A 27380-nucleotide genomic window follows, 5' to 3' on the forward strand; every position below is an offset into this window, starting at 1 on the left:
CGAAATAGGAGCAGAGGTAGGCCATTCGGCCCCTCGAGCCTGTTCCGCCATTCAGTAAGATCATGGCTGATCTATTTGTTTTTCGAGCTCCACCTTCCCATCTACCCCCGTTCTGAAGGGTCATGAGGACTCGAAACGCCAACTGTGCTCTCCTTCGCCGATGCTGCCAGACCTGCTGAGTTTTTCCAGGTATTTCTGTTTCTACCCCCGGTAAGCTTTGATTCCCTTGCCTAACAAGGATTTATCAACCACTGCCTTAAAAATATTCAGTGACCCCCACCTCCACCGCCTTCAGAGGCAGAGTTCCAGAAGATGTTTATTCACAGAGATGTGTGAAAGCAGTTTAATGCAAATATGTTAATCAGGCAGTAAAGATAATTCACAGGGAAATTCCAAACCTCTCAGCGGTTTCCAGATTTTAGGGTGCCGCGTTTCCCTATGAATCACAGAGGGCGGACGTTCAAGGCTGTGGCAGCTCTCTGGAAGAGCAATTTAGCTAGTCCCACTCCCTCTGTACTTCCCCTGAAGTCCTGTAAGATTTGCCCTTCAGTTGCTTATCCTATTCCCTCCTGAAAACCGATGAGGAGGAAAGAAAAGGATGAATCCAGAATGGTGGTATCAGAGTCTTATGAATAGGCTCCCAGGTGGGCAAAGGTTTCTTATACACCCCTCCAAATTTCTGTGGGACTGCTCAATGGCCATTCAATAGGGTCGATGAAGTGTGACCGACCTGATTTGGCTTTCCTTCCATCCTGTTCAATAAACATGTCATGGCCTGTGAGAAAACCACAGCTTTTTCTTTCAATAAAATAAATGATATCAGAAATTGTTACCAATTATTAAGTAAAATATTTGAATCATTTCAATCTTTATTAACGCATGGATCATATGTTCACAGGTGAAGATGTCACAGGTTAAACAGGTCGGACTTCTGGCTGCTGGCTGTCAGCCTTGGAACAAAGATGTTTGTGTTGCCAGTGGAGACAGATTTGCATATTGTGCTACACTGGCGATATACGTTTACCAGGTAAACCCAATGCTGTGGTTAAGTAGGCTAGAAAACATACCTGCTACTCCATATCTTCAGCCTGTACAGACTTATTTACTCCACTAAGAAGGGAACAGTTAGATTTACTTTTGTCTTTGGCAAAACCAAGGATCAGTCCTAAATTTTCGAGCTGGAATTCCCCTGTTCCTGGATCATCAATCTGTGCAGAAAGGAATTAAAGTAATGCAGCATTGTGAAGTCTTGAAAGAAAATTGTCCCTGTGATTTCTCTTATTTGCTGACAGGAATGACCATACTGTAGGTAAAGGATAATTTCTTTTAAATGAATGAAGACGTGGCCACAGCAGAGGTAGTTTGTTTCCCTAAATTGTAAGTTGTCTCCATGATAGCCGACCTCTACCCATCACCTAACAGGAGTGACAGTGTCTAGAATCGCAGTAATAGATTTTTTTTTTCTCTTTAATCTTTTGGACTGATGCACTGTAGTTTAGTGACAGGTAATGATTCAGTCCCTGATAATAGAATAAAGAGGCTGCTTAAGCTTTCCAGCTATGATGCATTTCTGTAACCTATCGTGGGATGAGAACTGAGGTGCTTAAGTTAATTAGTTAGGAAGGGGAATCCAACCTCAAGATAGTTAGATATCTTTCTGCTCCTTGATAGGAATTTCTAAACATAAGAAGACCAAGGTCCATCATATTTGCCTTCTACCATCTGGGTAGTCACATGATATGATAATAGTGGAATTGTTGTCTAATCATAGTAATGAATCTTTATCAATTAGTCTACAATAGACTGAGAAACCCCAGTGGTGGAGAGCTAGAGACTCAAAGTTACTTTGTCCTTCAAAACATGCTGCACTTAACACTATGTGTAAGGAATAGAAATTAGGTTTTCTGATGGACATGTTTAACTCTTGGTGGTTTAGTTGGGGAAATAAATAGTTTCCAGGTGCTGGCCAACAGACGGATAGATATCTGTTGGTGGGCAATATCTGTTGATAACCCCTTGCGTTGGAGATGTCGTTCCTTAATCTCCCTTAATCTTATTGGAGAGGATCCGATTTGTTGAAAGTGAAGCTGTGCTCCTTCAGTCGCAGCCTTTCTCAGGCTGGATCCAGAATTTGCCTTTACTCAAGTGTTTGCCCTCCAGAAATGGGCACAAAATTTTAGATGGGCTCTCAGCTATTCCCACTAAAAGTTGCATTCTAATTTTGCTTTGTTGTGTGGTTCAGCTTGATCACAGGTACAATGAATTCAAACTTTACGCAATCATGTCTGAGCACAAAAAGACCATCACGGCTATCTCTTGGTGTCCTCACAACTCTGACATGTTTGCCAGTGCGAGTGCCGACAACCTAATTATCATTTGGAACGTGGCAGAACAAAAGGTGATAGCGAGACTGGACAACACAAAAGGTACAGTAACCATTAGATCGTGCTCAGACTTGCTGTTGAGTGACGGGCTCAATTTTTGTTACAGCGTCAGGGTACAGAATAATATTTTGAGAACACACAATGAGTCTTTTGAGGTTAACATTTTAATTTAACCATCCACCATGATCTATTTTTTGCAACCGTGTAGTGATGTTAGCCAAGGCTTGGCAAAGACCTACTATAGCCATCCAAAAAAACTGTTATTTTTATTCTCTCCAGGGATTCCCGCTTCCCTCAGTTGGTGTTGGAATTCAGGTGAGGCAATGGCATTTGTCTCTCATCGAGGTCCGCTGTATATCTGGACGATCTCTGGAGCAGACTGTGGGGTCGCAGTACACAAGGAGGCTCACAGCTTCCTGTCAGACATCTGCCTTTTCAGGTGGCACTCTAGAAAGAAAGGGAAGGTGGTATTTGGACACACAGATGGGAGCTTGTCCATTTTTCAGCCTGGTAGGTCTCTGTGATGATTCACAACTGGCAATGCACAGCTGGCTTATTATAGTTACATGATACTTTGATCGTTTGAACAATTAATCTGTATTATTAAAAGTTGCGGATTGCACTTTCCTCTCATGGAAGTTCATCTAAGCTACAGCCAAAGGCATTTCCCTGCCGACTGCCTTAGTTATTTCAGAACTGTGGATCAATGATTTCTGTGCTGTCACCAGTGCTAATGCAAGTGGCTCAAGAAGAATTAGCATGTAGTAGGCGGGGATAACTAACAGCAGCCTGGCAAGGAAGGGGCAGGTGGACTGGTGGGACATTCCGGTTAGGGCAGTGAGGCTTACGCTGCCCAGTTTCATCCTACTATTCTTAATTGTCAACCTGCCTAATTTCAGTTGGGACTGAAGAGGATAAAAATTGCCCTCCCCCCCACCCCCACATACCCTTTTGCATTTATAAGAGTAGACACTTACAAATAGATGGGTGTGTGTGTATTAATATTCATATGCCTGAGTGAGAGAAGTGGGAATAAGTACACGAGTGAAGATGGGGAGCAGTGTTGTCATAGAGTCATTATTGCACTGAAGGAGGCCATTCATCCCATAGTCCATGCTGGCTCTCTGTCAAGCAATCCAATCTGTTCCATTCCCCTGTTCCATCCCTGTAGCCTTGCAAGTTTATTTCCTTCTAGTATATCCGCAATTTCTTATTGAAATCATTCATTGCCCCTGCTTCCACCACCTTCGTAGGCAGAGTTCCAGGTTATTAATACGAGCTGTGTAAAGCTGGTCTCCCTCACATTCCCTCTGTATCTCTTGACCGAAACATAAATCTTTGCCCCTTAGCCCTTGTACTGCTAGGTAATGGCAACAACTTTTTTTTTTTCGTCTGCCTTATCTAACACTGTCCTAACCTTGTACACCCCTGTCAGATTGCCCCCTCAATCGCCTTTGCTCCAAGGTGAACAACCCCAGCTTTCCCAACCTAACCTTGTAGCTAAAATTCCTCATCCCCGGAGACATTCTGCTAAATCTCCTCTACCCTCTCTCAAGAACACTCACATCCTTCCTCAAAAAAATAAAATTCCTGTGACCTCGTGATCATGTAAAGAATGTATTTACATCAAGCCATTTAGTATGATGCAAACGATACTTCTTCTAGTTTAGCAATAATTGCCTAGACTTTTTCTCTATTCTGGGCACCAGGGGCCAAGAGTCAGAAGCACGTGCTGAGACCAGAATCCCTGGAGGGAACAGACGAAGAGGATCCAATCACGGCCCTGGAATGGGATCCGCTCTCCACGGACTATCTACTGGTGTCCAATCTACACAATGGAATTCGATTGGTTGATTCAGAATCACTGTCCTGTATTACAACCTTCAGTTTCCCCAGTGCTGCAGCTTCAGTACAATGTTTGGCCTGGGTCCCCAGCGCTCCTGGGATGTTCATAACTGGAGGTAGGTATTATCAACAACAGAAAAAAAAGAAGCAAATATATATTATGACTTATTTAATAGGTGTGGTCTAAGCTTAGTGGTTATGTTTTGGACTAGTGATCGAGAGACATGAGTTCAAATCCCACCACAGCAGTTGGGGGATTTAAATTCTGTTAATTAAATAAACCTGGACTTAAAAAGTTAGTCTTGGTAATGGTAATCATGAAGCTATCAGATCGTCCTAAAAACCTCCCCGGTTCACTAGTGTCCTTTAGGAAAGGAAATCTGTTTGTCCTTACCTGATCTGGTCCAGATGTGACTCCGGACCCACAGCAATGTGGTTAACTGCCCTCTGATATGACCAGGCAAGTCACTCAATTGTATTCAAGAAGGTGGCATCACCACTTTTCTGAGGGCAATGCCCACATCGTGGGAATAAAAGAAGAAGCAAATAGAAGAAAACAGCGGGTAAAGTAAAAGTGGGCTGAGCTCTGAACTGGGTCACCTGTGGATATGTGATGCACAAGAATACACAGGCCCTGAGAATTTCCCCAGGGTGCTCCCAGCATAACATCAGCAAGAGATCAGCAGAGCTCTCAGGTCTACCCTGGGGCAGTGTAACCTTTTAGCTGTGCGCATGCGTGGCTGTGCAGGAACTGGCAGTTTCCGCACCAGTCATCCTCCTCAAGATACCGCATGCGAGCGGCCACGAGAAAGAACATGAAAGGGTGCTTAAATGACCACTCTACGCACAACAAAATTAGAACAGATGCCACTTTTTGGGAGGCAGTTGGTCACTGATCACCCAGATCAGACAACTCCCAGGGAATCTCCAGTTAAGGTTTTGATTCAAGATCGGGGAGACAGTGGTCTAATGGCATTGTCACTGGACTAGTATTCCAAAGACCCAGGGTAATGATCTGGAGACCTGGGTTTGAATCCCAACACAGCAGATGGTGAAATTTGAATGCAATAAAAATCTGGAATTAAAAGTCTAATGATGACCGTGAAATTATTGTTTAAAAACCCACCTGGTTTACTAATATCCTTTGGGGAAGGAAATCTGCTGTCCTTATCTGGTCTGACCTACATGTGACTCCAGACCCACAGCAATGTGGTTGACTCTTAAAAGTGCCCTCTGAATGAGGGCAGTTAGGGATGGGCATTAAATGCTGGCCTAGCCAGCGATGCCCACATCCCATGAATGAATTTTTTAAAAAATCACCTGTAACATAAAATAACTAATTATACTTAGATTGCACTCCTCACATTGAAGAATTCCTCAGAGCATTTCACGAGGAACAGGGGCGGAAACTGAGCACAGAATCAAAGATATAAAGGGAGAGCTCGGAAAGGGAATGTTTGAAGAGACGGTGTTGCTAGAGTCTTCTAAATGTGGTTAGGCAAACATAAACAGCAGCCTGTTTCTATATAGTGCATCTAACTTAATATGACCTCAGGCAGGCTTGTCCGACATACGGCCCACAGGCCGCAAAGCTCCTCTATGTGGAACCCGGAGCCAGTCTTGAAAGTGCCAGTCAAACAGTAAAGTTGGAATGGGAGATTCTGCAAGGAGCAGCTCCGCCAATAACAGGGAATTTCTCTCCCGTGTTTGATGCTGATAGAAATAAATCAAATGGGGGAGAGAAAGATATCTGTGATTAGAGGAGCAGCAGTGAGTTCGGGGGCAGAGCGCCGGGAGGGGGTGGGGTGGTGCAGGGAAACAGAGCCGAAGAGTGGGACAGGGAGTGGGCCCAGGGAACAGAGTGCCGGGGAGTGACCCTAGGGAACAGAGTGCCAGGGAGCGAGGCCAGGGAACAGAGTGCCAGGGAGAGGGCCCAGGGAACAGAGTGCCAGGGAGAGGGCCCAGGGAACAGAGTGCCAGGGAGCGGGCCCAGGGAACAGAGTGCCAGGGAGTGGGCTCAGGGAACAGAGTGCCAGGGAGTGGGCTCAGGGAACAGAGTGCCAGGGAGTGGGCCCAGGGAACAGAGTGCCAGGGAGTGGGCTCAGGGAACAGAGTGCCAGGGAGCGGGCCCAGGGAACAGAGTGCCAGGGAGTGGGCTCAGGGAACAGAGTGCCAGGGAGTGGGCCCAGGGAACAGAGTGCCAGGGAGTGGGCCCAGGGAACAGAGTGCCAGGGAGCGGGCCCAGGGAACAGAGTGCCAAGGAGCGGGCCCAGGGAACAGGGTGCCAGGGAGCGAGCCCAGGGAACAGAGTGCCAGGGAGCGGGCCCAGGGAACAGAGTGCCAAGGAGCGGGCCCAGGGAACAGAGTGCCAGGGAGAGGGCCCAGGGAACAGAGTGCTGGGGAGCGGGCCCAGGGAACAGAGTGCCAGGGAGCGAGCCCAGGGAACAGAGAGCCAGGGAGCGAGCCCAGGGAACAGAGTGCCAAGGAGTGGATCCAGGGAACAGAGTGCCAGGGAGTGGGCCCGGGGAACAGAGTGCCAGGGAGTGGGCCCGGGGAACAGAGTGCCAGGGAGTGGGCCCGGGGAACAGAGTGCCAGGGAGTGGGCCCAGGGAACAGAGTGCCAGGGATTGGGCCCAGGGAACAGAGAGCCAGGGAGCGAGCCCAGGGAACAGAGTGCCAAGGAGTGAATCCAGGGAACAGAGTGCCAGGGAGTGGGCCCAGGGAACAGAGTGCCAGGGAGAGGGCCCAGGGAACAGAGTGCCAAGGAGTGGATCCAGGGAACAGCGTGCCAGGGAGTGGGCTCAGGGAACAGAGTGCCAGGGAGTGGGCCCAGGGAACAGAGTGCCAGGGAGAGGGCCCAGGGAACAGGGTGCCAGGGAGTGGGCCCAGGGAACAGAGTGCCAGGGAGAGGGCCCAGGGAACAGGGTGCCAAGGAGTGGGCCCAGGGAACAGAGTGCCAGGGAGAGGGCCCAGGGAACAGAGTGCCAAGGAGTGGGCTCAGGGAACAGCGTGCCAGGGAGTGGGCCCAGGGAACAGAGTGCCAGGGAGTGGGCTCAGGGAACAGAGTGCCAGGGAGTGGGCCCAGGGAACAGAGTGCCAGGGAGAGGGCCCAGGGAACAGGGTGCCAGGGAGTGGGCCCAGGGAACAGAGTGCCAGGGAGTGGGCTCAGGGAACAGAGTGCCAGGGAGAGGGCCCAGGGAACAGAGTGCCAGGGAGTGGGCTCAGGGAACAGAGTGCCAGGGAGTGGGCCCAGGGAACAGAGTGCCAGGGAGTGGGCCCAGGGAACAGAGTGCCAAGGAGTGGGCCCAGGGAGCAGAGTGCCAGGGAGTGGGCCCAGGGAACAGAGTGCCAAGGAGTGGGCCCAGGGAGCAGAGTGCCAGGGAGCGAGCCCAGGGAACAGAGTGCCAGGGAGTGGGCCCAGGGAACAGAGTGCCAGGGAGTGGGCCCAGGGAACAGAGTGCCAAGGAGTGGGCCTAGGGAACAGAGTGAGAGAGAGTGAGTGAGTATGTAGGAGTAAGAGAGAGAGAGAGAGAAAGTGAGTGAGTGTGTGTGGGAGTGAGTGAGAGAGGCTGTGTGAGTGAGTGAGTGCGAGAGAAAGAATGAGAGTGAGTGAGTACATGTGAGAGAGTGTGTGATTGTGTGTGGGAGTGAGAGAGAGACAGAGTAAGTGAGTGTGTGTCAGAGTGAGTGAGTGTGTGTGGGAGTGAGTGAGTGAGTGATTGTGTGGGAGTGAGTGAGTGTGTGTGGGAGTGAGTGAGAGTGAGAGAGACAGAGTAAGTGAGTGTGTGTCGGAGTGAGTGAGTGTGTGTGGGAGTGAGTGAGTGAGTGATTGTGTGGGAGTGACTAAGAGTGAGAGAGACAGAGTAAGTGAGTGTGTGTTTAGAGAGGAAATTCCGGTGCTTTGGGGCTTAGGCCGCTGAAGACACAGCGACCAATGTGGAATGACCCATGGGGACACACAAGAGACCAGAATTGTAGCAGCACAAAGATCGCTAATGGTTGCAGGGGTCCAGGAGATTACAGAGATAGGTAGGTTCGAGGCCATGCAGGAATTTCAAAGCAACGATAAGAGTTTTGCAATTGAGGTGTTGCCAGACTGAGGGCCAAAATAGGTCGGCAAGCTAAGGGCTGATGGGTAAACAGGACTTGATGCAAGTTACGATACAGGGAGCAAGGTTTTGGATGAATCCAAGTTTATGTACGGTGGAAGATGGGAGACTGGCCAAGCAAGCATCGGAAGGAATAGTCAAATCTAGAGGTAATAGAGTCACGAGTAAGAGTTTCAACGCCAGGTGAGCTGAGGGAGGTGATGTTACAGTGGTGAACGTTAGCGGTCTTGGTGATCGAGAGGAAATGTTGTTAGAAACGCATCTCGGCAAAGTGGTTTGGGAAGAGTGTTCCAGAGGGTAGAGTATAGTGACTTTTGTTGTCTCATTCTCACACATGAAATATGCCGTGCTTGATCAGGCACTGTTAACTCATAAAAATGGTTCCATCTGTTTAATTATGTAGGTAGTTATATTACTTTTGCATAAGTAAAAATAGTTTAGCTTTGCTACTAGTTCACATGAGTGAAAAGCAAAAACACTAATGTCCATGTATGAGTTTATCAGATGTCAGCTATGGCCCACTCACCTCTGAGTTAGAGGGGTGTGGGTTCCAGTCCAAATCCAAAACCTTGAGTATGTGAATTAGGATGACACTGCAGTGCAGCATTGAAGGAGAGCTGCATTATCAGAGGTGAGATATTAAATACAGACCCCATCTGTCTTCTTTTATTGGTAAAGGATCCTGCGGTACTATCTGAAGCAGTGAAGCTCTTCCCCCTTCCTACAATCTAAAACAGATTTTCTGGTCATCATCACATTTGCTGCTTGCTGTGCACAAATTGTTCACAGTGTTTCCTCCATTACAACAGTAGCTACACTTCAACTCGCCAAGACTCCTTCAACACGACCTTCCAAACCCCAATCTCTACCACCTAGAAGGACAAGGGCAGCAGATGCACAGGAACACCACCATCTGCACGTTCCCCACCAGGTCATACACCATCCTGACTTAGAAATACATCACCGTTCCTTCACTGTCGCTGGGTCAAAAACCCTGGAACTCCCTCCCTAACAGCACTGTGGGTGTACCTACACCACATGGACTGCAGCGGCTCAAGAGGACGGCTCACCACCACCTTCTCAAGGGCAACTAGGGATGGGCAATAAATGCTGGCCCAGCCAGCGAAGCCTACATCCCTTGAATGAAATTTTTTAAAATATATACTTCATTGGTTGTAAAACGCTTTGGGAGATCCTGAGGCTGTGAAAGGTGCCATATCAATGCAAGCCTTTCTTTCTTCTTTGCAGTCTGTCAACCATTTTGTAACAGATACTAGTAGGGTTATATCAGTAGTACCTGAATTCACCTTGTTCCTTTTCTGTTGGGAGGATTATGTAAAATGAAAGCCAGTAGTACCTAATATTACCTTGTTCAGCTGCCTATTGTCTAGACCGTGTGATTAATTGTAGACGTATCATGCTGCTTGTTGAATATTTTTCTCATATTCCAATATCCTTCTGCTGGTCTTTAGATTCCCAAGTTGGTGTCTTACGTGTTTGGAATGTCTCAAGAACAACACCAATTGATAACTTCAAGCTGAAGAAGACAGGGTTTCATGCTTTACATGTGCTGAGTTCCTCACCAAAGAAAAAATGTAGGTAGCAACTTGAAAGAAAACATCATGGCCTATAGTGAAAATTGGAAAGTTAATTGATTAAAGTTATGATGTTTACCCAAGTCCACAATAAAGTCAAATCGATGTCCCTTTATAATACTTATCTGTTGTAAGTGTAATTTTACAACACAAATTTGTGTCCTTTGCAATGAATTGCTATCTTAAATGCATTCTCTTTTCAGATTACATTTTTCTTACTTTTGCTGATTAAGCTGAGGGAATCTGTTTGGCCTAATTTTACCAGTCCTCTGGTGATGGACTGGCAGGCAAGGGGAGTGCCGTAAAATGGCAAGTGAAAATGGGGTTTGGAGTGCCTGTCGTCTCCCCACCGCCATGCCATCTTTCCAGCGACAGAGAAGGCGGAGGACAGCCCTCCTGCTCCGAAGCTAATTGTGCCGCTTAAGTGGCCAATTAAGGGCCTCTCTCTACTGCTGCACCGAGGGGCTCCTCCAGGCCAGAGTGGCTGACTCCACGACAATGGTGCCACCTGCCCTCACCGCCTGCCATTGACAGGAACCTGCCCAAGTGACCCCGGTGGCCCCAGAACTCAACTGCCATGTTGGAGGAATGCCGTCTTTCCATAGTCTCCTCTTCTTCCAGGTGCAGTCCCTATGGTGGCCGATCCTCCCGACTGACTGGCAGGCAGGTAACTGTCCTTAATATGGGCAGATGCCCTGGCGGCAACAAATTAGCTGGCTGCCACTGACAAAATGCAGGTCTGGGTCCTGCAGAGTTGTGCCCCCCCGAATTCCCCCCACCCTCCACTTGCGGGCCCGTTGGAAGGACCCCCACCGCCAGGGTAAAATTCAGCCCCGAGTGTCAACATTAACCATCGATCTGGTAGAACATAGCCAACTGCAGAGTTCTTGCAACGCTGCCATATCCTCACCCTAAACAGGATATAGAAAATATAAAGCTATAGGGCAACCTATTAGAGGTCTTTAAAATTATGAAAGGGTTTGAGGCATAGAGCACTTATGCGGAGACCAAAACTAGGGGTCATAAAATAATAAACAGTCGCCAATATATGTATCCAGGAGAATGTGCTTTATCATAAGATCATAAGAAATAGGAGCAGGAGTAGACCATTCAGCCCATCGAGCCTGCTATGCCGTTCAATGAAATCATGGCTGATCTGATTGTGATCTTAACCCCATTTCCCTGCACCCCACCCCCCACCATAACCGTTGAGTCTCTTGTAGCTAAAAAAATCTAACTCAGCATTGAATATATTCAATGACCCAGCCTCCACTCCTTTCTGTGGAAGAGAATTCCAAAGACTTAACAACCCTCAGAGAAGTAATTTCTCCTCATCTCCATTTTTAAATGGGGGACCCGTTATTTTGAAACTGTGTCCCCTAGTCCTCGATTCGGAACATCCTTCGAGCATCTACAATGTTGAGTCCCCGCAGAAACTTATGTTTCAATAATATATTATATCATCCCTCACTCACAATTTTAAAAATCACTAAGGCCCATCATAGCTCAAAGGACGGTGCACAAGGTCCACCTAAACCACGAGAAGAGTCTCAGGGTGTTGCCACCCAAATGCGTTTAGAATGAGGAATGTGCTACCACAGGGAGTACTTGAGGTGAATAGCATATGGATACTTTTAAGGGGAAGTTAGTTAACACATGAGGGAGAAAGGAATAGAAGTTTCTGTCCTGATCAGAGTTAACACTAGTGTGCCAGCTGCCCTCCTTCCTAAAATGTACTCTTGGAGTTTTAGGAATGTTCAATTTTGCCAGGGACTGAAAACAAATGATTAAACCGAGGACCCTTTGTAATAAATAAACTGGTGAAAAAATCACATCCCGTTTTGTTGATGTGACAGAGCGGCTGGCAAACAATCAAAGACTTCATACTTTAGCTTCCTAAAAATACAGAGAGAAAAATTGAGTCTTCTGTTTAAGGGCTTTATGTTGAGACTTCAGTCAAAAGAAAAGAAAAGCAATTCAGGCCCCAGTTAGTGTTTTCCAACAGGCTAAGGGTAGACATTCTGAGGCCAGATTGGCCTGCAATTCAAGGGAACTCAGAGCCAATGAAACTAGCTGTTACGAGCAGAAACCTGCTCCTCAATAATTGCATGGAAACAGAACAAATAAACACCATCTAGTTGTAGAGGCTGTTTTTAAAAATAAGAGCCGATTATTTGTCATTATTTTGTTTCTTTCTTTTAAGTACGTCGCATCATAATGAAAGCAAAATATATCTCTCCGTGTAACGTTGCATAAAACTGCAATGGGCACTTTCAATATCGAAACTCCCCAAGACTATTTAGTAGCCTCCATCAGTGTCAGTTAATGGGGATGGTTGGGTAACTCGGTATGTTGGGTGTAGCGCTGTCGGTTAACGACAGCTATTTTAGAACGGAAGAGAATGTTAGAAGTGAACGTTCGTGATGTCCTTTTCAGGCTATTCAACACATTCCCCGTCAAAGAACCACCATACATCATCGACTAGTGAAGCCATCCCCCCTCCGACCCTCTCTCAAAATCAAGCGTTTTCTCTTCCGCCTGGACACGCCGTGTGTTGTTTCATGGATGGTGGAGTTGGGCTGTATGACATGGGAGAGAAGAAATGGAACTTCCTGAGAGATTTGGTAGGCTCTAGGCAATTGCACTTTCCAATTTTGCACTTCCAATTGCATTTTAAATTGCACCCGTAGTGACTATCACTGGTATCCTCTGTGCTGTGATGGATGAAGAGCAAATAGCTGTGGACGTAGCATGATTAGAAAAAAGGCTAACGGGTCCCAAAATGGGTCTTGTTTTTAATTTCTATTCTAGGGTCACGTGGAAACAATCTTCGACTGTAAATTTAAACCAGACGATCCAAACCTCCTAGCCACGGCATCATTTGATGGGACAATTAAGGTGTGGGATATAAACACCTTGACAGCAGTCTACACTTCACCTGGTAATGAGGGAGTAATCTACTCCCTGTCCTGGGCTCCAGGTAAGCGATCACTGATCAGGAACCCCTTGTCAGTACTGCTAAATACCGAGTGCACATCATGCCGACACAGGGGTCGGCACCATTGAAGTTGCATTGCCCTCACATGGAGTAGTGCTCCTTCTAGTGAGAAGCTCAGGTGAATTGTTAAAGCCATCAGGCCACACCATTTATCTCATAGGGTATGGCAAGGCCAGCGTTTGTTGCCCATCCCCAATTGCTCTGACAAAGGTAGTGGTGAGCCACCTTCTAACTGAAGGGGTTTCCATTTCAGAGGCAGTTAAGAGGGCAGCCAAGAGTCAACCATGTTGCTGTGGGTCTGGTCACATGTAGGCCAGACTGGGTAAGGATGGCAGATTTCCTCACCTCAAGGATTTTTTTCTTAACTTATTCTTGCATGGAATGTAGGCATCGCTGGCAAGGCCGGCGTTTATTGCCCATCCCTAATTGCCCTTGAACTGAGTGGCTTGCCACGTTATTTCAGAGGGCAGTTAAGAGTCAACCACATGGCTGTGGTTCTGGAGTCATATATAGGTCAGACCGGGTAAAAGTGGCAGATTCCCTTCCCTAAAAGACACTAGTGAACCAAATGGGTTTTTTGGGATAATCAGATAGTTTCATGGTGATCATTACTGAGATTAGCTTTTTACCAGACTTATTAATTATTTGGATTTAAATTTCCACGAGCTACCATGTCCAGACCTCTAGAGTGCGAGTCCAATAACACTAACATTGTGCTACCCAGTAATACATGAAAAGACAAGCCAAATCAAGAAATTGTGATTAAGCGAAGCCAAGGCTTATGTTTTAAGAGCTGCTGATTATCCACACTGGCGCACCCCACAGCCACGCGGCTGGGCTAAACAAGGCCGGAGTGGGACTTCCACCCCTCACTGGAGAGGAAGCCCTGCCCTCAGGAGCTGCCAGCCAATTGGATTGGCTGGCAGCTGCATCAGTCCCGGCAGCGCCAAAAGCACGTTCGTGGGCACTGCCGGGACTGCAAGAGGAGGAGGAAGAAGGCACAGTGGATCCCCGAAATCAGGTCAGTCTGGGGTCTTGGGCAGGGAGGGTTTGGGAAGGTCAGGGAGGAGGGTAGGTGGGAGGGTTGTTGAGTTTAAGGCTGCGAACAGGTAGGAAGAAAGGGAGGAGATTATCTTAGGGGGAGGGTTGCCCCCCCCACCCCCCCACCCCCCCAACCCTGCCCCAATCAGCAAAGGGCAGCCCCCGAAGATAAACCCCCACTTCCTCTGTGCCCTTTCAGGAGACTATTTAATAAATCAGACTGCCCACTCTCGCCCGATTGCCCACGCCAAACATTTTATGGCACGGGCAGCAATACTATCAGGGTCAATTGGCTTGGCAACAAGCCTAATACATCCTGGATTACCGATTTAAATATGGCAGGCCGGCTGCTGATGTTGGCACCCATCCACTACTCCCCCCTGTATTACGGGGGTGAGCTCAGGGATGGGTGGGAAGGTGGTGGGGTGGGCATCAACTTTACATTGCAGCCCAAAGAGTTGTTATAAGAACAGGCAGAGATAGAGGGAAAAGAGTTGAGTGAAATCAGGATCTGACAACCACCCCAGGGAATAGTAGCAAATGTGGGACATCAGATATCCTGAGAGACTAGCAATGTTGGGATGGTGCTCCTTGGGGCAGAGAAGGTTAAAGGGAGATCTGATAGATATATTCAAAATCATGAAGGGCTTTAGTAGAGTAAATAAAAAGAAATTGTTTCCAGTGGCAGAAGAATTGGCAACCAGAGGACACAGATTTAAGGTGATTGTCGAAATAACCAGCAGTTACAGGAGGAAAAGATAATTAAACATTGACCTTTTGCGATGTGAAATTTGCTGCCTGAAAGATGGATGGAAGCAGATTCAATAGTAACTTTCAATAAGGTATTGGATAAATACCATTCAGGGCTAGGGGGAAAGATCAGGGGATTGGGTAGCTCTTCCAAAGAGCCAGCAGAGGCACGATGGGCCGAGTGTGCTGTATCATTCTACGATTCTATGAAAACCTGTCCTAGAGACTACTTAGTGCCATGAATTTGAATCAATAATTAAAAACTTATTTTCAGCTTGTTCTAGTATACAATTAAGCAGGCACTGTGATTTTAATTTACACAATTTTGCCCGTGTCCCCCTAAACTAAACCTGATCTGTGCCCCTCCCGTACTGCCTTGATCACAACCAAGTCAGATCCCATCCTTGTGCTATGTTTCCATATTTGTACTTTGAGGAGCTGTGTCTTTGTGTCTGTAGTGACTAGAACAAGAGCAGTTTACTCATTTAAAAACTTGTAAGTGTAAGCGCTGGACACTTCACCACGACATATTAATGCCCTTTTTACTTGAAGGTGATCTAAACTGCATCGCAGGTGCAACCTCACGCAACGGAGCCTTTATCTGGGATGTGAAAAAGGGGAAAACGGTTACTAGGTTTAATGAGGTAAGTTGTTACATTCTATCTTCTTATGGTTAAATGCAAGAAGTAAAATAGAAGTTGACCTTTTAGTATTTTTCAGAGTGACTATAAAATCCATGAGGTTAAAAATGAAAAAAAAGCTGGAAATGTGCAGCAGATCAGGCAGCATCTGTGGAGAGGGAAACAGAGGGAAAATGGCCGGAATTTTCCAAACCCTCACACCAGCAGGATCTTCTGGTCCCGCCGATGTGAACAGAGCTTTCAATGGCTCGCCGGCCTTCCTACGGGGAACCCGTCGCAGAGGAGCTGGAAAATTCCAGCCAAGGTCTCAGGTCAATAACCTCTCGTCAGAATTGGAAGAAGTTAATAACATGAACCGTTCACCTTCTCAGAATGTCCCAAAGTGCTTTAGATGTATAATCACTGCTGTTATGTTGGGAATTGCAATGGTAAGTTTGCATATAGCAAGGTACCAAATAACCAAATAATCCGTTTTAGATTATTTAGGTTGTGGGGTAAATGCTGACCAGGACATCTTCCCTGCTCTTCTTTGAATAGTGCCGTAGAATCTTTTGCATCTTCCCAAAATGGCAGTTAAATTTAGCAAGTTATCCAAAAGTTATCATCAACAAGTTATTATCAACAAAACTCGCACTTATCAATCTTACTAAAATAAAATAAAAATGGAGACGGCATGAATGCATAATTTATGACTAAATTTATCTGGAGCTCATTAACACTTATTCGAGCACCACCATTCTGGTGCTGTATTCTGCGGCGGGATTTTCCTGTCCTAACTTAAGAAGAGATATACTTGCATTGGAAGCAGTTCAGAGAAGGTACACCAGATTGATTCCTGCAATGAAGGGGTTGTTTTATGAGGAACGGTTGAACAGGTTGGGTCTATACTCATTGGAGTTTAGAACTATTCTGTTAAAAATTTGACTGTAGAATATACAGAGTATTTTGTACATTAGTATCGAACTCTAAAATATAAGCATACACTTCCCTGGTATGTCCCTGGTTTTACATTGCTTCAGTTGAGATATCATAAGTCACTAACAGCCCTACTGTATTCACTAGTCCTGCTCACCATTATGTTCCCAGCCACTATAACTTTAACACAGCTCTTGCGTGTAATATGTAGAATAACATGTTCAATTTATATGTGGGATTAAAAAATAGCACGGCATTTCAAGGTTATTATAGCGAGAGGATTCAAGTGCAGGAGCAATGATGTCTTGCTGCAATTATACAGGGCCTTGGCGAGATCACACCTGGAATATTGTGTGCAGTATTGGTCTCCTTATCTGAGGAAGGATGTTCTTGCTATAGAGGGAGTGCAGCGAAGGTTTACCAGACTGATTCCTGAGATGGCGGGACTGACATTTGGGGAGAGATTGAGGCAGTTAGGATTATATTCGCTGGAGTTCAGAAGAATGAGGGGGGATCTCATAGAAATCTATAAAAATCTAACAGGACTAGACAGGGTAGATGCAGGAAGGATGTTCCTGATGGTGGGGGAGTCCAGAACCAGGGGTCACACTCTGAGGATACGGGGTAGACCATTTAGGACTGAGATGAGGAGAAATTTCTTCACCCAGAGAGTGGTGAGCCTGTGGAATTCGCTACCACAGAAAGTAGGTGAGGCCAAAACATTGTCTGTTTTTAAGAAGAGTTAGATATAGCTCTTGGGATGAAAGGGATCAAAGGATATGGGGAGAAAGCGGGAGCAGGCTATTGAGTTGGATGATCAACCATGATCATAATGAAGGCTCGAAGGGCCGAATGGCCTACTCGATGTTTCTATGTTATAAATCACCTCAGGAATCACTGATGTTTGCAAACTACTCACATTCACTGGCATGGAGTTAAACATATCCTGTTGCAGTGCCACATGAGTCTGCAGTGTTGTATACATCTGTAATGATTGCCCTGGGATTTAATTTGTTGCATAAATAGGACAGTGTTATTGACTGTCTTACTTTAACTTCTTAATGGTCCATGCCTTTATTCTTACATTTCGTGCTCTTAATGCCTCAACATATTCCGTTAATGCTCCTCGCTATGTTCCTAACATTGTGCTGTATATGAAACTTTTGTGATGCTTCTGAAAGACATGACAAGACACTATATAAATACAAGGTTTTCTTTCTCTTTTGTTATTTTTTTCTGCCTTTGTTTGTGGATACACAAATTATTCTGATGTCTTTCATGCCACCCCATGCTTGATGTCCATCCTGAATCTGATGACTTGATGGGTGGAACTTAATGCACCCCTCACCCTCCGACGAGTTTGGAAGCCAGGAGTGGCATGTGATCGGGTGGGAGGGTGAGGAGTGGAGATCCCGCCGCCCTCCCTTCTCTCTCTGATCAAGCCCAGGTCAGGGAAGCTTGCAGGCGTCCTTCCCGCCAAGAGACCAATTGAGGCCCTTAAGTGGCCACTTAAGTGTAACAGAAGAGCCTCATCCCACTGCCACCGGTATTCAACCAGCAGCAGGCAGGGCCTCCCCAGAAACCAGAAGGTTTGGCCCATAGAGCATGAACAAAGGAAAGTGTGAGTGACTTATGGGGGGGCGCTATTCAGACTTCTCATCGTATCGGTGTATGGAAGGGACATCAGACAGGAAGAAGAAAACTGTCTGTTTATCAGGGAAAGAGCCTCAAGTCAGTCTGTATTCATACATGGACGTCTCCCATTCCCCTCCACTCCTGATGTTGAGGACTGTTTCATCTTTTTGCACAACGCAACATCAATTCCTTTCATGTGGTGTCCACAAAGTATCTGCCAAAGTTGTTTCAGTACTAGAGAAACTCACTGAAATAAAACAAGGAAAGATTAAAACTGTGTGACTCTCTGTGCATGGATTTGAATGCATTTTTGAGCGTTTGCCAAGAAATTGAGGAAATAAATCTGAGTCATTACGAGGATCGGATGTTTGGAGAGTGAAATGTAGAGCACTCTTAAACAGCACAGTTTAACACAGGCATGACATTTACCCTTTTTGTGTAACTATCAGAATAAGGGATAAGAAGTCTAATCAAATGGTTCTAACTAAAATGTAGTTTAATAAAGAGTCAATATTTTCAACTTGAAGATTAGTGTCGGTGGAAGGCATCACTCTCAGCTCTCTAGATAGCCTGACTAAGCCTTTGGCAAAGAAATATTCTGAGTCTGGCATGTAATGTTTCACCTACAGGTTAAATAAAGAATAGCGTCACATAAATCGTCCAGACGGTTATAAACCAATAGCATGTCTAGGGATTTAGATGATACAGATTTGTGATGCCAAGTGCAAACATATTATCAGCTTCATCTGGATCCCAAAATACTTACTTCTTGTTTCCAAGTACTACAATGGTAATGGTAATGAAACAATACTACATTTCTCTCTGCAGCAGTACCCACTCAATCTATCTCAAAGTCTCCTGGTCGATGGTTCCAATTCACTTTTCGTCTCACCTGACGCTTTAACAGAAGAACCTTTTTTCCTGTTTTCATGTGTGAAAAATCACAAACTTCAAAGATTCACGGGTACCAAGACCCCTTCGGACACTTCTATCTCTTCACTTCCTTGTGACCCCATTCCTTCTCTAATCTCACCTCTTCGATGCCTTCTGACCTTCCCCTCTCTGACCCTGACAAATCTGTCCTTAGCAAAGACCTCAGCTTTATCCCCTTACAAGCCCACCACAATGAATTGCGAGTTTAGCATGATGCTGATCAATTCTTCTGTCACCTTTGCCTCCATGCCTACTACTTTGGCCAGGACTCTTCCCTCACGCAGTGGACCCTTTTACCTGTCTCTAGTATTCCCCCTCCACCTAGACCCCTCATACTGGCCTCTTACCCTGCCTAGATCTTTTTATTGAAAACTGCTGGTATGACATCGGCCATCTCAATGTCTATGCTCCCCTCACACACTCTAACCAGTCCCTCTGCGGCAAGGTGGGAGGCATATCCTACAAAGGAGCCCAGCATGGATCTGTTCAGCTGCAAGGGCCAGACCTGTGGCCACAAGTCACCCGGTGCAAAGGCTGTCCTTCTGCTGTGGTGGCCTGGCAGCTGTGGCCATAATGTATTTTGTACCATCTCCAAGTCTTCAGAGGGTACTTCCATCTTGAGACGCCCTCACATTCGCCCACCTATGCAGCAGCAGAGGCAATGTCTGCCTGTCCCGGTGGGAGCGCCAGCCGCCCAGAGAATTGGGCACTCTCATTGGCCCTCCCAGTGGCAGAGCCCACCCATTGTCCTTAATTGGACAAGGCACCCCGAGGCAGCCTCTTCATTGGCTGCACCCTCAATAATCCCTTCGAAGGCCACCCCTGGGTTCCCGATCCGGAATTTAGCCCAGTGGCAGAATTGGGACCCTGGATCTAAAATTCGGCCCATTCACTCTGTTTCCTTCTCCACAGATCGTGCCAGGCCTGCTGAGTGACTCCAGCATTCTCAATTTTTAATTGCAGTACATTGATGATTCATTATCTAATTTCAATCAGCGAAGCAGCCAGTTTCTTGTTAGATATCTAAATGAATACCTTGTTTTTACTTTGATATAACGGTTGGTCGTTAGTGTCTTTTATTGTTCTTTGAAGCATGGAAAAAATGGAATCTTCTGTATCGCTTGGAGCCACAAAGATTCTAAAAGAATAGCAACGTGTAGTGGCGATGGATTCTGGTAAGTGTTGTTTTCGTCATTTGTCTCATTTCTAAAAAATTGCTAACAGTGTGTAAGAACATTAGGAGGCATGTACAGTTTACGGACGTTTGTATGATTTATAATGGACTGGAGCAATACAATTTTCCCATGATCAACAAATCCTCCTGCTCTCTGAATCTCGCTGTCGCTGCTCCCAGCTCATTTCGTTGCCAGATTTTGCTGGTTTTTAGCCCTTCTCCCACTGCTCTCATTCCTTTTCTTCTACCTGTCTCCTGTTAGCGGAAGTGAAGGAATGCTTTTTGAAAACAGGCCTATAAAGCACCCCCATGCTAGTAAAAGAGTGGCACCAAGGACACCATGGTGGCAAAAGGATTTACAAGGATGATGCCAGGAATGAGATTAAGATTCTCAGGAAAGATTAAACAGGCCGGGGCTCTTCTTTCGAAAAGTGAAGGCTGAGGGGTGACTTGATAAAGGCCTTTAAGATTTCTTTTATTCGTATGGCCGGGAAGCAGTTATAGTTCAATGTCGAGGTTAACAATCCATTCAACGGCATCAATGGTAAATGGCTGTGATGCCACCAGGATCTCTCAGGGCAGAAGCTCAGCGTGTGGGAGATGGTCTGACATGGATGGCCACAGTCACCATTTAAGCTGTTCCTCATGTTTCACCTGTGGAGCAAGCGGCCACATATCCTCGGCCCATCCTCAAGAGGTTGAGGGTTTTCCAGATTTTCCACGGAAGGTTGAAACCTGGGACTTCACCACCAGGCTCGGTTAACAGGTCGCAGCTGGAGATGTTGGCGGTCAGCCAGGAGATGTGTCATCGAGGGGGCGGGGCTTTCGTCAGTTTGTATTTGGGGCTATGGAATTTCAGACGAGCGCGCGGGTTTTCTTGTGAAGTCCAGCGTCGACTGGAGTGCTTCATTAGCTGTAGGCCGATGGTGTTCTTTGAGGAGGATATTTTCTCCGCGAACATCAGGAGGTTCAATGGGTACTAGAACAGGAAGTCACCCAAGCTGCATTGGTCTCAACGTCGCAGAAATAATCTTCGGATTTCCCGGAGCTGGATATCTGCCATGCTTGTGTGGCTGTTCCTGAGCCAGGTTGAGCAGCAGTACCCTGCTGTTGGGTAGACCAGAGCGGGTGAAGCTGCACGCAGTGTGTTGGCTCTGCTGCCCCAGATGGCACCCATCAGTTTCTGTATGAGATTCACACTCATCTTGACCTTGACTCTGGTCTTCTGGAGGTATTGCCAATAGGTCAATGTACGGTCAAGTGTGATGCCAAGTTATTTTGGCATTGGGTCATGGGTAAGCCATGGGTCATGGCCACCAAACTGGACATGAGATTCTTCCTTGGCTTTCATGTTATTCAGATGGAAGGCTGAAACGACAGTCTTAAAAATGGATACTCTGATCAAACACTGCCTTTAAGTTTAGGAAAGGGCTTGATAATGTAGGCACAGAGAAAATGTTTCCTTGCATGGGAGTTTAAAACTAAACCATAAATATAAGATAGTTAGTGATAAGTCAAATTGGAAATTCAGTAGAAACTTCTTAACCCAAGAGAGTGGTTAGAATGTGGAACTGCCTACCACAAGGAATAGTTGAGGCATTCAGTACCTTTAAGGGGAAGCTAGGAAAACACGAGAGAGAAAGGAATTGAAGATTATGGTGATAGTTATTTGAAGACTGATGGGAGGAGGCTCATGGGGAGGATAAACACCAGCTGTTGAGCTGAATGGCCTGTTTCTGTGCTGCACTTTCTATGTAATAGACCCAGTCTGCTCACACGGTGGATGTTAGATTAGTGGAGCTTTTGAATATAGTTATCTTGCTTTCTTTCCATGCAGAACAAAGAAAGAATAGCTGTCTGAATCCCAGCACTAACAATGTAGGGTAGAAAGCAAAAATGAAAGCATAAGGAGAGGAGATACATGAAATGGACTTCCTGTAACTTGTCCATCTGTCGGGGTGAACATATGATGGCTTTGGACCATTTGTTCTTGGGCTTGTGCTCAAGAGGATTAGGAAGGTCAGTATCAGGCCATATGAACAATGTAAAAGTGGGATAGGAATCCTCTTGCTCTCCCTTAATCCACCTCCTCAACCAATTCAAGGAGGCTAATCAGACATGGCCTACCCTTTACCACTCCAAATTCTCCTTGATTTAGCTCTTACTTGCCCAAGTGCTCAGTCACTCTGATGGTGACATTCCCAAAGCTGATGTTAAACTAACAGGTCAATAGTTTCTCCCTTTCCTCCTACTTTAAATAATGGGTTGTCACTTGTAGTTTCCCAGTGCAAAGGCATCACTCCCAAATTGAGAGAGCTTTGGAAATTTCTGGCTAGTGCATCTGCAATTTCCTCATCTATATTTTTTTATATAAGCTAGTGTGGAAACAGGCGCAGGGGAGATGCTTAATGATGGAGGCAGGGAGCATAGCTTTTGGTCACCAGCAATGGGGCGGGAGTTTCAAAGCTGGGTCGGGAATCTGCTGCCCGTATGAATTGCGGGTCCTGACCCCACACCTCACCTGCATCGTTCACGTGACACTATTTTTAAATGTAAATGCCCTAATTGAGCTGGAGGCGCTCAATCAGTGGCGCCGAGCTTCTCCAGGAGAATGAAACTGCCTGGCTGGTGCCAGCGGCAAAGGCAGGCGGCAGCCATGTTAGAGCCTGCTGCTGCCTTGCCTCAGAGGGCCATGGGGATAAAGGCATGAAACAGGATGCGAACGGGAATCACTGAGGTACCATGCATGATCCGGTGCGTTAGAAAAATAACTTTTCCTTTGCCCCGCTGTGAACCTATACCAGAATGATCAAGTTTAGCAAAATCCGACGCCTTCCCCCACCCCCCCGCCCCCCCCACACACACACACACGCCCACGACCAAGTGACAAGGTCCAAAAGGAGCTTAATGAGCCATTACCTGGAGGCAAGCGAGTTCCCCATTCCCTATTCCCTGCCTTCACTTTGAAAGCTGCAGACTCTCTTGGAAGTGTTGGATCCTGACACAACATCTGGGGCCACGATTTGCAACGCTCACCCACACCAAGTAATCATTCCGCAGCTGAAAACCTGACCATGGGGTCTCTGAGTGTATTTACTGCTGCCCAAACGCAGTTGACTTCTTGTTTGTTTGCAGTATCATTCGAACGATCGATGGGAAAGTTCTGCACAGGTACAAGCATCCAGCTGCTGTTTTTGGCTGTGATTGGAGCCAGAATAATAAGTAAGTAAATCCTTGCAACTGGGCAGCTTATTCACTTATTCTTTTGGATTTGCTACCACTTATCCCTGTAGAGTGTGAGCCATATTATTTGTTGTGCTGCCCATATGAATGCCATGCTTATTCAGCTGGGTCAAAGTTAGCATGTCATGAAAGCAGTTGAAATTAATCTGCAATTTTTTTTTAAGTAAAAGAGCTCCTCGCACCTCCACCTTCTGCACTACACCCTCAGTCAGGAGGGTGGGACAGTCCAGCCATTGATGCTCTATCAGTACAGCTCCTTGGCCAGCTTCCACTAGCAGGTGTTTGAGCCAAGAAGAAGGGAGGAAGAAAAAAAGCAAGAAAAAAGGGTTTAAGTTAAGGCAGTTGGTTAACACCGTTTCTGGGACCCATGTTCGAAACGAACCCAGACTGACAAAGGACATTCCCTCTATTTATTAGTTATAGCGGTCCTGCAAGAGGTGACTTTCTGCAGTCACAATACACTTACTAGCCGACATCGACATGGGCTCAGTCACAATACTAGCATTGATTGACACAAAACAAGACTCTCACCTGTTGACGTCATCTCATCAACATTAGCCAAAAAGTAAAAACCAGGGTGAACCTGATCAGGAAACTCACTGGAACATCATAGGATTACAACCAGAATACTTTGCACCACAGTAGTGGACTTAGTCTACTCTGTGCAGTACACTGCTCTGCCTCATGGTCCTGCAGTGGCCACACATCCCTACATGCAGCTAAACACTGCCGTGAGAACCATGTCAGGGGCACCTAAGTCCACTCCAGCTTAGTGGCTCCCAGTGCCGTCACGCACTGACCCGTCTGCCTTCTGTGGTGACGCCATCGTGGCCTGCGAATCCTGAACCACACCAGCCTTCCCATTCATTCAGGTTTGAAGAACCCACCGAGAAAGAACTGAAAATCACACTGGCGGTTCTGAAAAACATGAGCTAATGTTCATGCAGCTGGTACCCACTATCCAGATGGATAAACAATGGGACGCATGCAGCTTAAAGACCTCATCCCTAACCGAACAGCAGAGGCTCCTGGCAAAGGGCAATGCACCCACCTACTCCATGGACTGGATTGAAAGGTTGGGGAGACTGGTAAAAGTGTAGCGTGTGGCCTGCCAGCTGCCTTCCCACACGCCCCCAAACTGTTCTCCCATATCACAGTGAGTGGTGAAGGTGTCGGGCAGCAAGCTTATCCTATTGAGGGCCCTTAAGTGGCCAATTAATGGTCACTTAAGGGCCTCATCCTGCTCCTGACGCTAGTTTGCTCACAGCAGGGGGAAGCCCAGGCAAAGCAGGTAGCCCGGCAGCTTTTACTGGGCAAGCTGATGTGGGGAGGGGGAATGGGGACCTCCTTTGGGACTTCCCTGTGCCCAGCGGTGGCTGCCATCCCAAGGTCATACCACCCTTTTAACTCTCCTCATCCTGTGCCTATCGGAGGCTCCCATCCCAAGGTCGCACCCCTCCTCTAATTCCCCTCACCCTGGCTTCTCAAACACAGGCCCCCACCTGCCTCACCCTTCTTGCCGCTGATACCCCGGTCTGACCTTCAGTGCGATCCCCATAACCTCCTCTTCTTTGGGAACTGCCTGCAATCCCAGCAGTGGCCACAGCTCAAACTTGGCACTGCTGGAACGGCAGAGCTGCCAGCCAGTCCGATTGGCTGACAGGTCTCCAAGGCAGGACAGCCTCTCCAGGTGGGGATGGAAGTCTCGCCCGGAGCCAGTTAATGCCCAGCCAAGCGAAAAAATTGCTGCAGGTCAGCCACCTTTTTTTTGGTTGTCTCCCAACTGACTTTTTAGTTGGGTAGGCCGGGGCAACAGAGGGGATTGGCAGTGGTGTAGTGGCATGGTCACTGGGGTATTATTGCTGTGCTGGTATTCCAGAGACCCAGGGTAATGCTCTGGGGACCCAGGTTCAAATCCCCACAGTGGCGAATGGTGAAATTTAAATTCAGTTATAAAAAATCTGGATTTAAAAGTCTGATGATGACCGTGAAACCATTGTCGATTGTCATAAAAAATCCATCTGGTTCACTAATGCCCTTTAAGGAAGGAAATCTGCCATCCTCACCTGGTCTGGCCTACATGTTTCTCCAGACCCACAGCAATGTGATTGACTCTTAAATGCCCTCTGATCGACGCCATCCCAGCGACACCCACATCCCATGAACAAATAAAAAGTGGAAGATGACAGTCAACCCGAAGTGCAGTTGTGACCATGAATCACAGACCACGGAACTTATCACATCAACCTGCCCTCCGAGATTTGCTACAGGTGGCACACTGTTTCTCCACTAGGTACCTCATGATGCCATCGAACGGGTAGCTAAACTATATATTCTGTTATAAACTTTTTCCGTCATATGAAAGTAGTAGTAGTACAAAAACTGATAACCTCTCTCAGGCGATGAAGCACACCAGGTGCCAGAAATGGAAAATGTCACCTTGCTAACAGTACGGCTATTTTTCTGAGGTTGGAGGTAAGGCATATTCTTTGGGCAGAACTGAGGGAACTCTCTTCGCTAGTTGACCTGACCCGAGAGTGCCCCACGTTTATTATTGTTCCTGGACAGTCATCAGCGCGACGTGTTCCTTTCTCTCGCCGTAACATCCTTTGCCGTGATTAGAAGAGGTATAAAAACAAATCCCCAAAAGTTTCATTTTTAAAACTGTTCCCTCCCTTTTATTATATATGTTTATTTAAACACCCTCTTTACCTTCCAGAGATATGATAGCTACAGGCTGCGAGGACAAGAGTGTTCGCGTTTACTATTTAGCGACCAGTTCTGACCAGCCACTGAAAGTTTTCACCGGGCACACTGCCAAAGTGTTCCATGTCAGGTGGTCTCCACTGAGGGAAGGCATCCTCTGCAGCGGTTCTGATGACAGGTATCCTTTCTTGAGCACAGTGAAATAGGTGGTGGCAAAACCTTTTATTCCAGTGAGTCAGCGCGCAAAGCTGCTTTGAGAGGTGATTGCTGACGATGAAGAAAATAGTTTCTCCATTTGCAATCGCCTTGCCTTCAAGCGCTGCTTTTAACCCTTCAAACGTGGGAGCTCCGTTCTATTAATGACAGCCCCCGCCATTTTTAGCGGGCACTATGTTCATGCGATTTGCCCCCTTTGCAGAAAGGGATGTAAAATCAAAAGTAACCAACATATTTTGCAAAATGGAGTACAAATCCAACAGTCACTAAAAGTTGTGGCAAAAATCAAACCAAGCACTAGGTTTTATTTCTAGAAGGATGGAGTTGAAAAGTAGGGAAGTGCCAAACCATATTATGAAAAGGATATAGAGGCACTGAAGAGCATGCAGAGAGGATTTACAGTGTTAACAACAGATGTACTGTAAATAACAAGAAAGAATTGACTGGCTGACCCTCTTTTCTCTTTAAAAAAAGACAGCCGAGGGGGTGACCTAATCGAGGTCTTTAGAATTATGAAAGGTTTTGATAGAGTGGATACAGAATGTTTCCTCTTGTGGGGAAGAGCATAATTAAAGGCCACGAGTATAAGATAGTCACCAAGAAATCCAGTAGGAAATTCAGAAGGTGCTTCTTCACCCAAAGAGTGGTGAGAATGTGGAACTCACTGCCACAGGGAATGGTTGAAACAAATAGTGTAAATGCATTTCAGAGGAAGCTAGACAAGGAAATGAGGGAAAAGGGAACACGCTGACAGGTTTAGATGGGGAAAAGTGGGAAGAGGCTTGAGTGGAACTTAAACACCGGCATCGACTGGTTGGGCCGAATGGCCTCTTTTTGTGCCATATATCCTATGTAATCTTATTTTTAAAAATAAGCTTGATGCTGAATGCCTGCCTCTTGTAGCTGTTAGCATCTGTATCAATATTGATCAGGCCTCCTCCTTCAGGTACCATGCCTTATGAGAGGGCATTGGTAACCATGCACTTCCATTAGATTAGCCCATGGTTATACTTGGTAAAGTACTGTGGTTGTTTGCTGTTGCCTTTTGGAATACAGCTGACCAGGAAACTCTCCCTCTCTAATACTTGCCATCAAGGCAAGTTGGAAGGATTTAGAAGTTGATATCAGCCTTGATCACACCTTCTAAAGTCATCAGGTACCTGAAATGGGACTTGAACCCAGAGCTTCTGGCCCA

The 27380-nt window shown here is 46.5% G+C and overlaps 1 protein-coding gene across 6 annotated transcripts in view; it reads left to right on the plus strand.

Moving 5' to 3' along the window:
- The first annotated feature begins 904 nt into the window (after positions 1-904).
- wdr17 (WD repeat domain 17) overlaps positions 905-27380 on the plus strand; it is a 114847-nt gene continuing 88371 nt past the window's right edge. For 4 of the 6 annotated variants that reach the window (XM_078561690.1, XM_078561674.1, XM_078561664.1 and 1 more), the window contains exons 1-11: positions 905-1027; positions 2243-2426; positions 2664-2894; positions 4094-4345; positions 9811-9933; positions 12370-12557; positions 12745-12913; positions 15275-15366; positions 19939-20021; positions 23156-23242; positions 25983-26147. In XM_078561690.1, coding sequence (XP_078417816.1) covers positions 905-1027; positions 2243-2426; positions 2664-2894; positions 4094-4345; positions 9811-9933; positions 12370-12557; positions 12745-12913; positions 15275-15366; positions 19939-20021; positions 23156-23242; positions 25983-26147 — 1697 coding nt within the window. The remainder of the gene's footprint in view (positions 1028-2242; positions 2427-2663; positions 2895-4093; positions 4346-9810; positions 9934-12369; positions 12558-12744; positions 12914-15274; positions 15367-19938; positions 20022-23155; positions 23243-25982; positions 26148-27380) is intronic. The other 2 variants (XM_078561706.1, XM_078561699.1) reach the window with 1 other exon arrangement.

This window comes from Cetorhinus maximus, chromosome 2 (assembly GCF_964194155.1).
Source record: "Cetorhinus maximus chromosome 2, sCetMax3.hap1.1, whole genome shotgun sequence".
NCBI classification, from domain to species: Eukaryota; Metazoa; Chordata; class Chondrichthyes; order Lamniformes; family Cetorhinidae; genus Cetorhinus; species Cetorhinus maximus.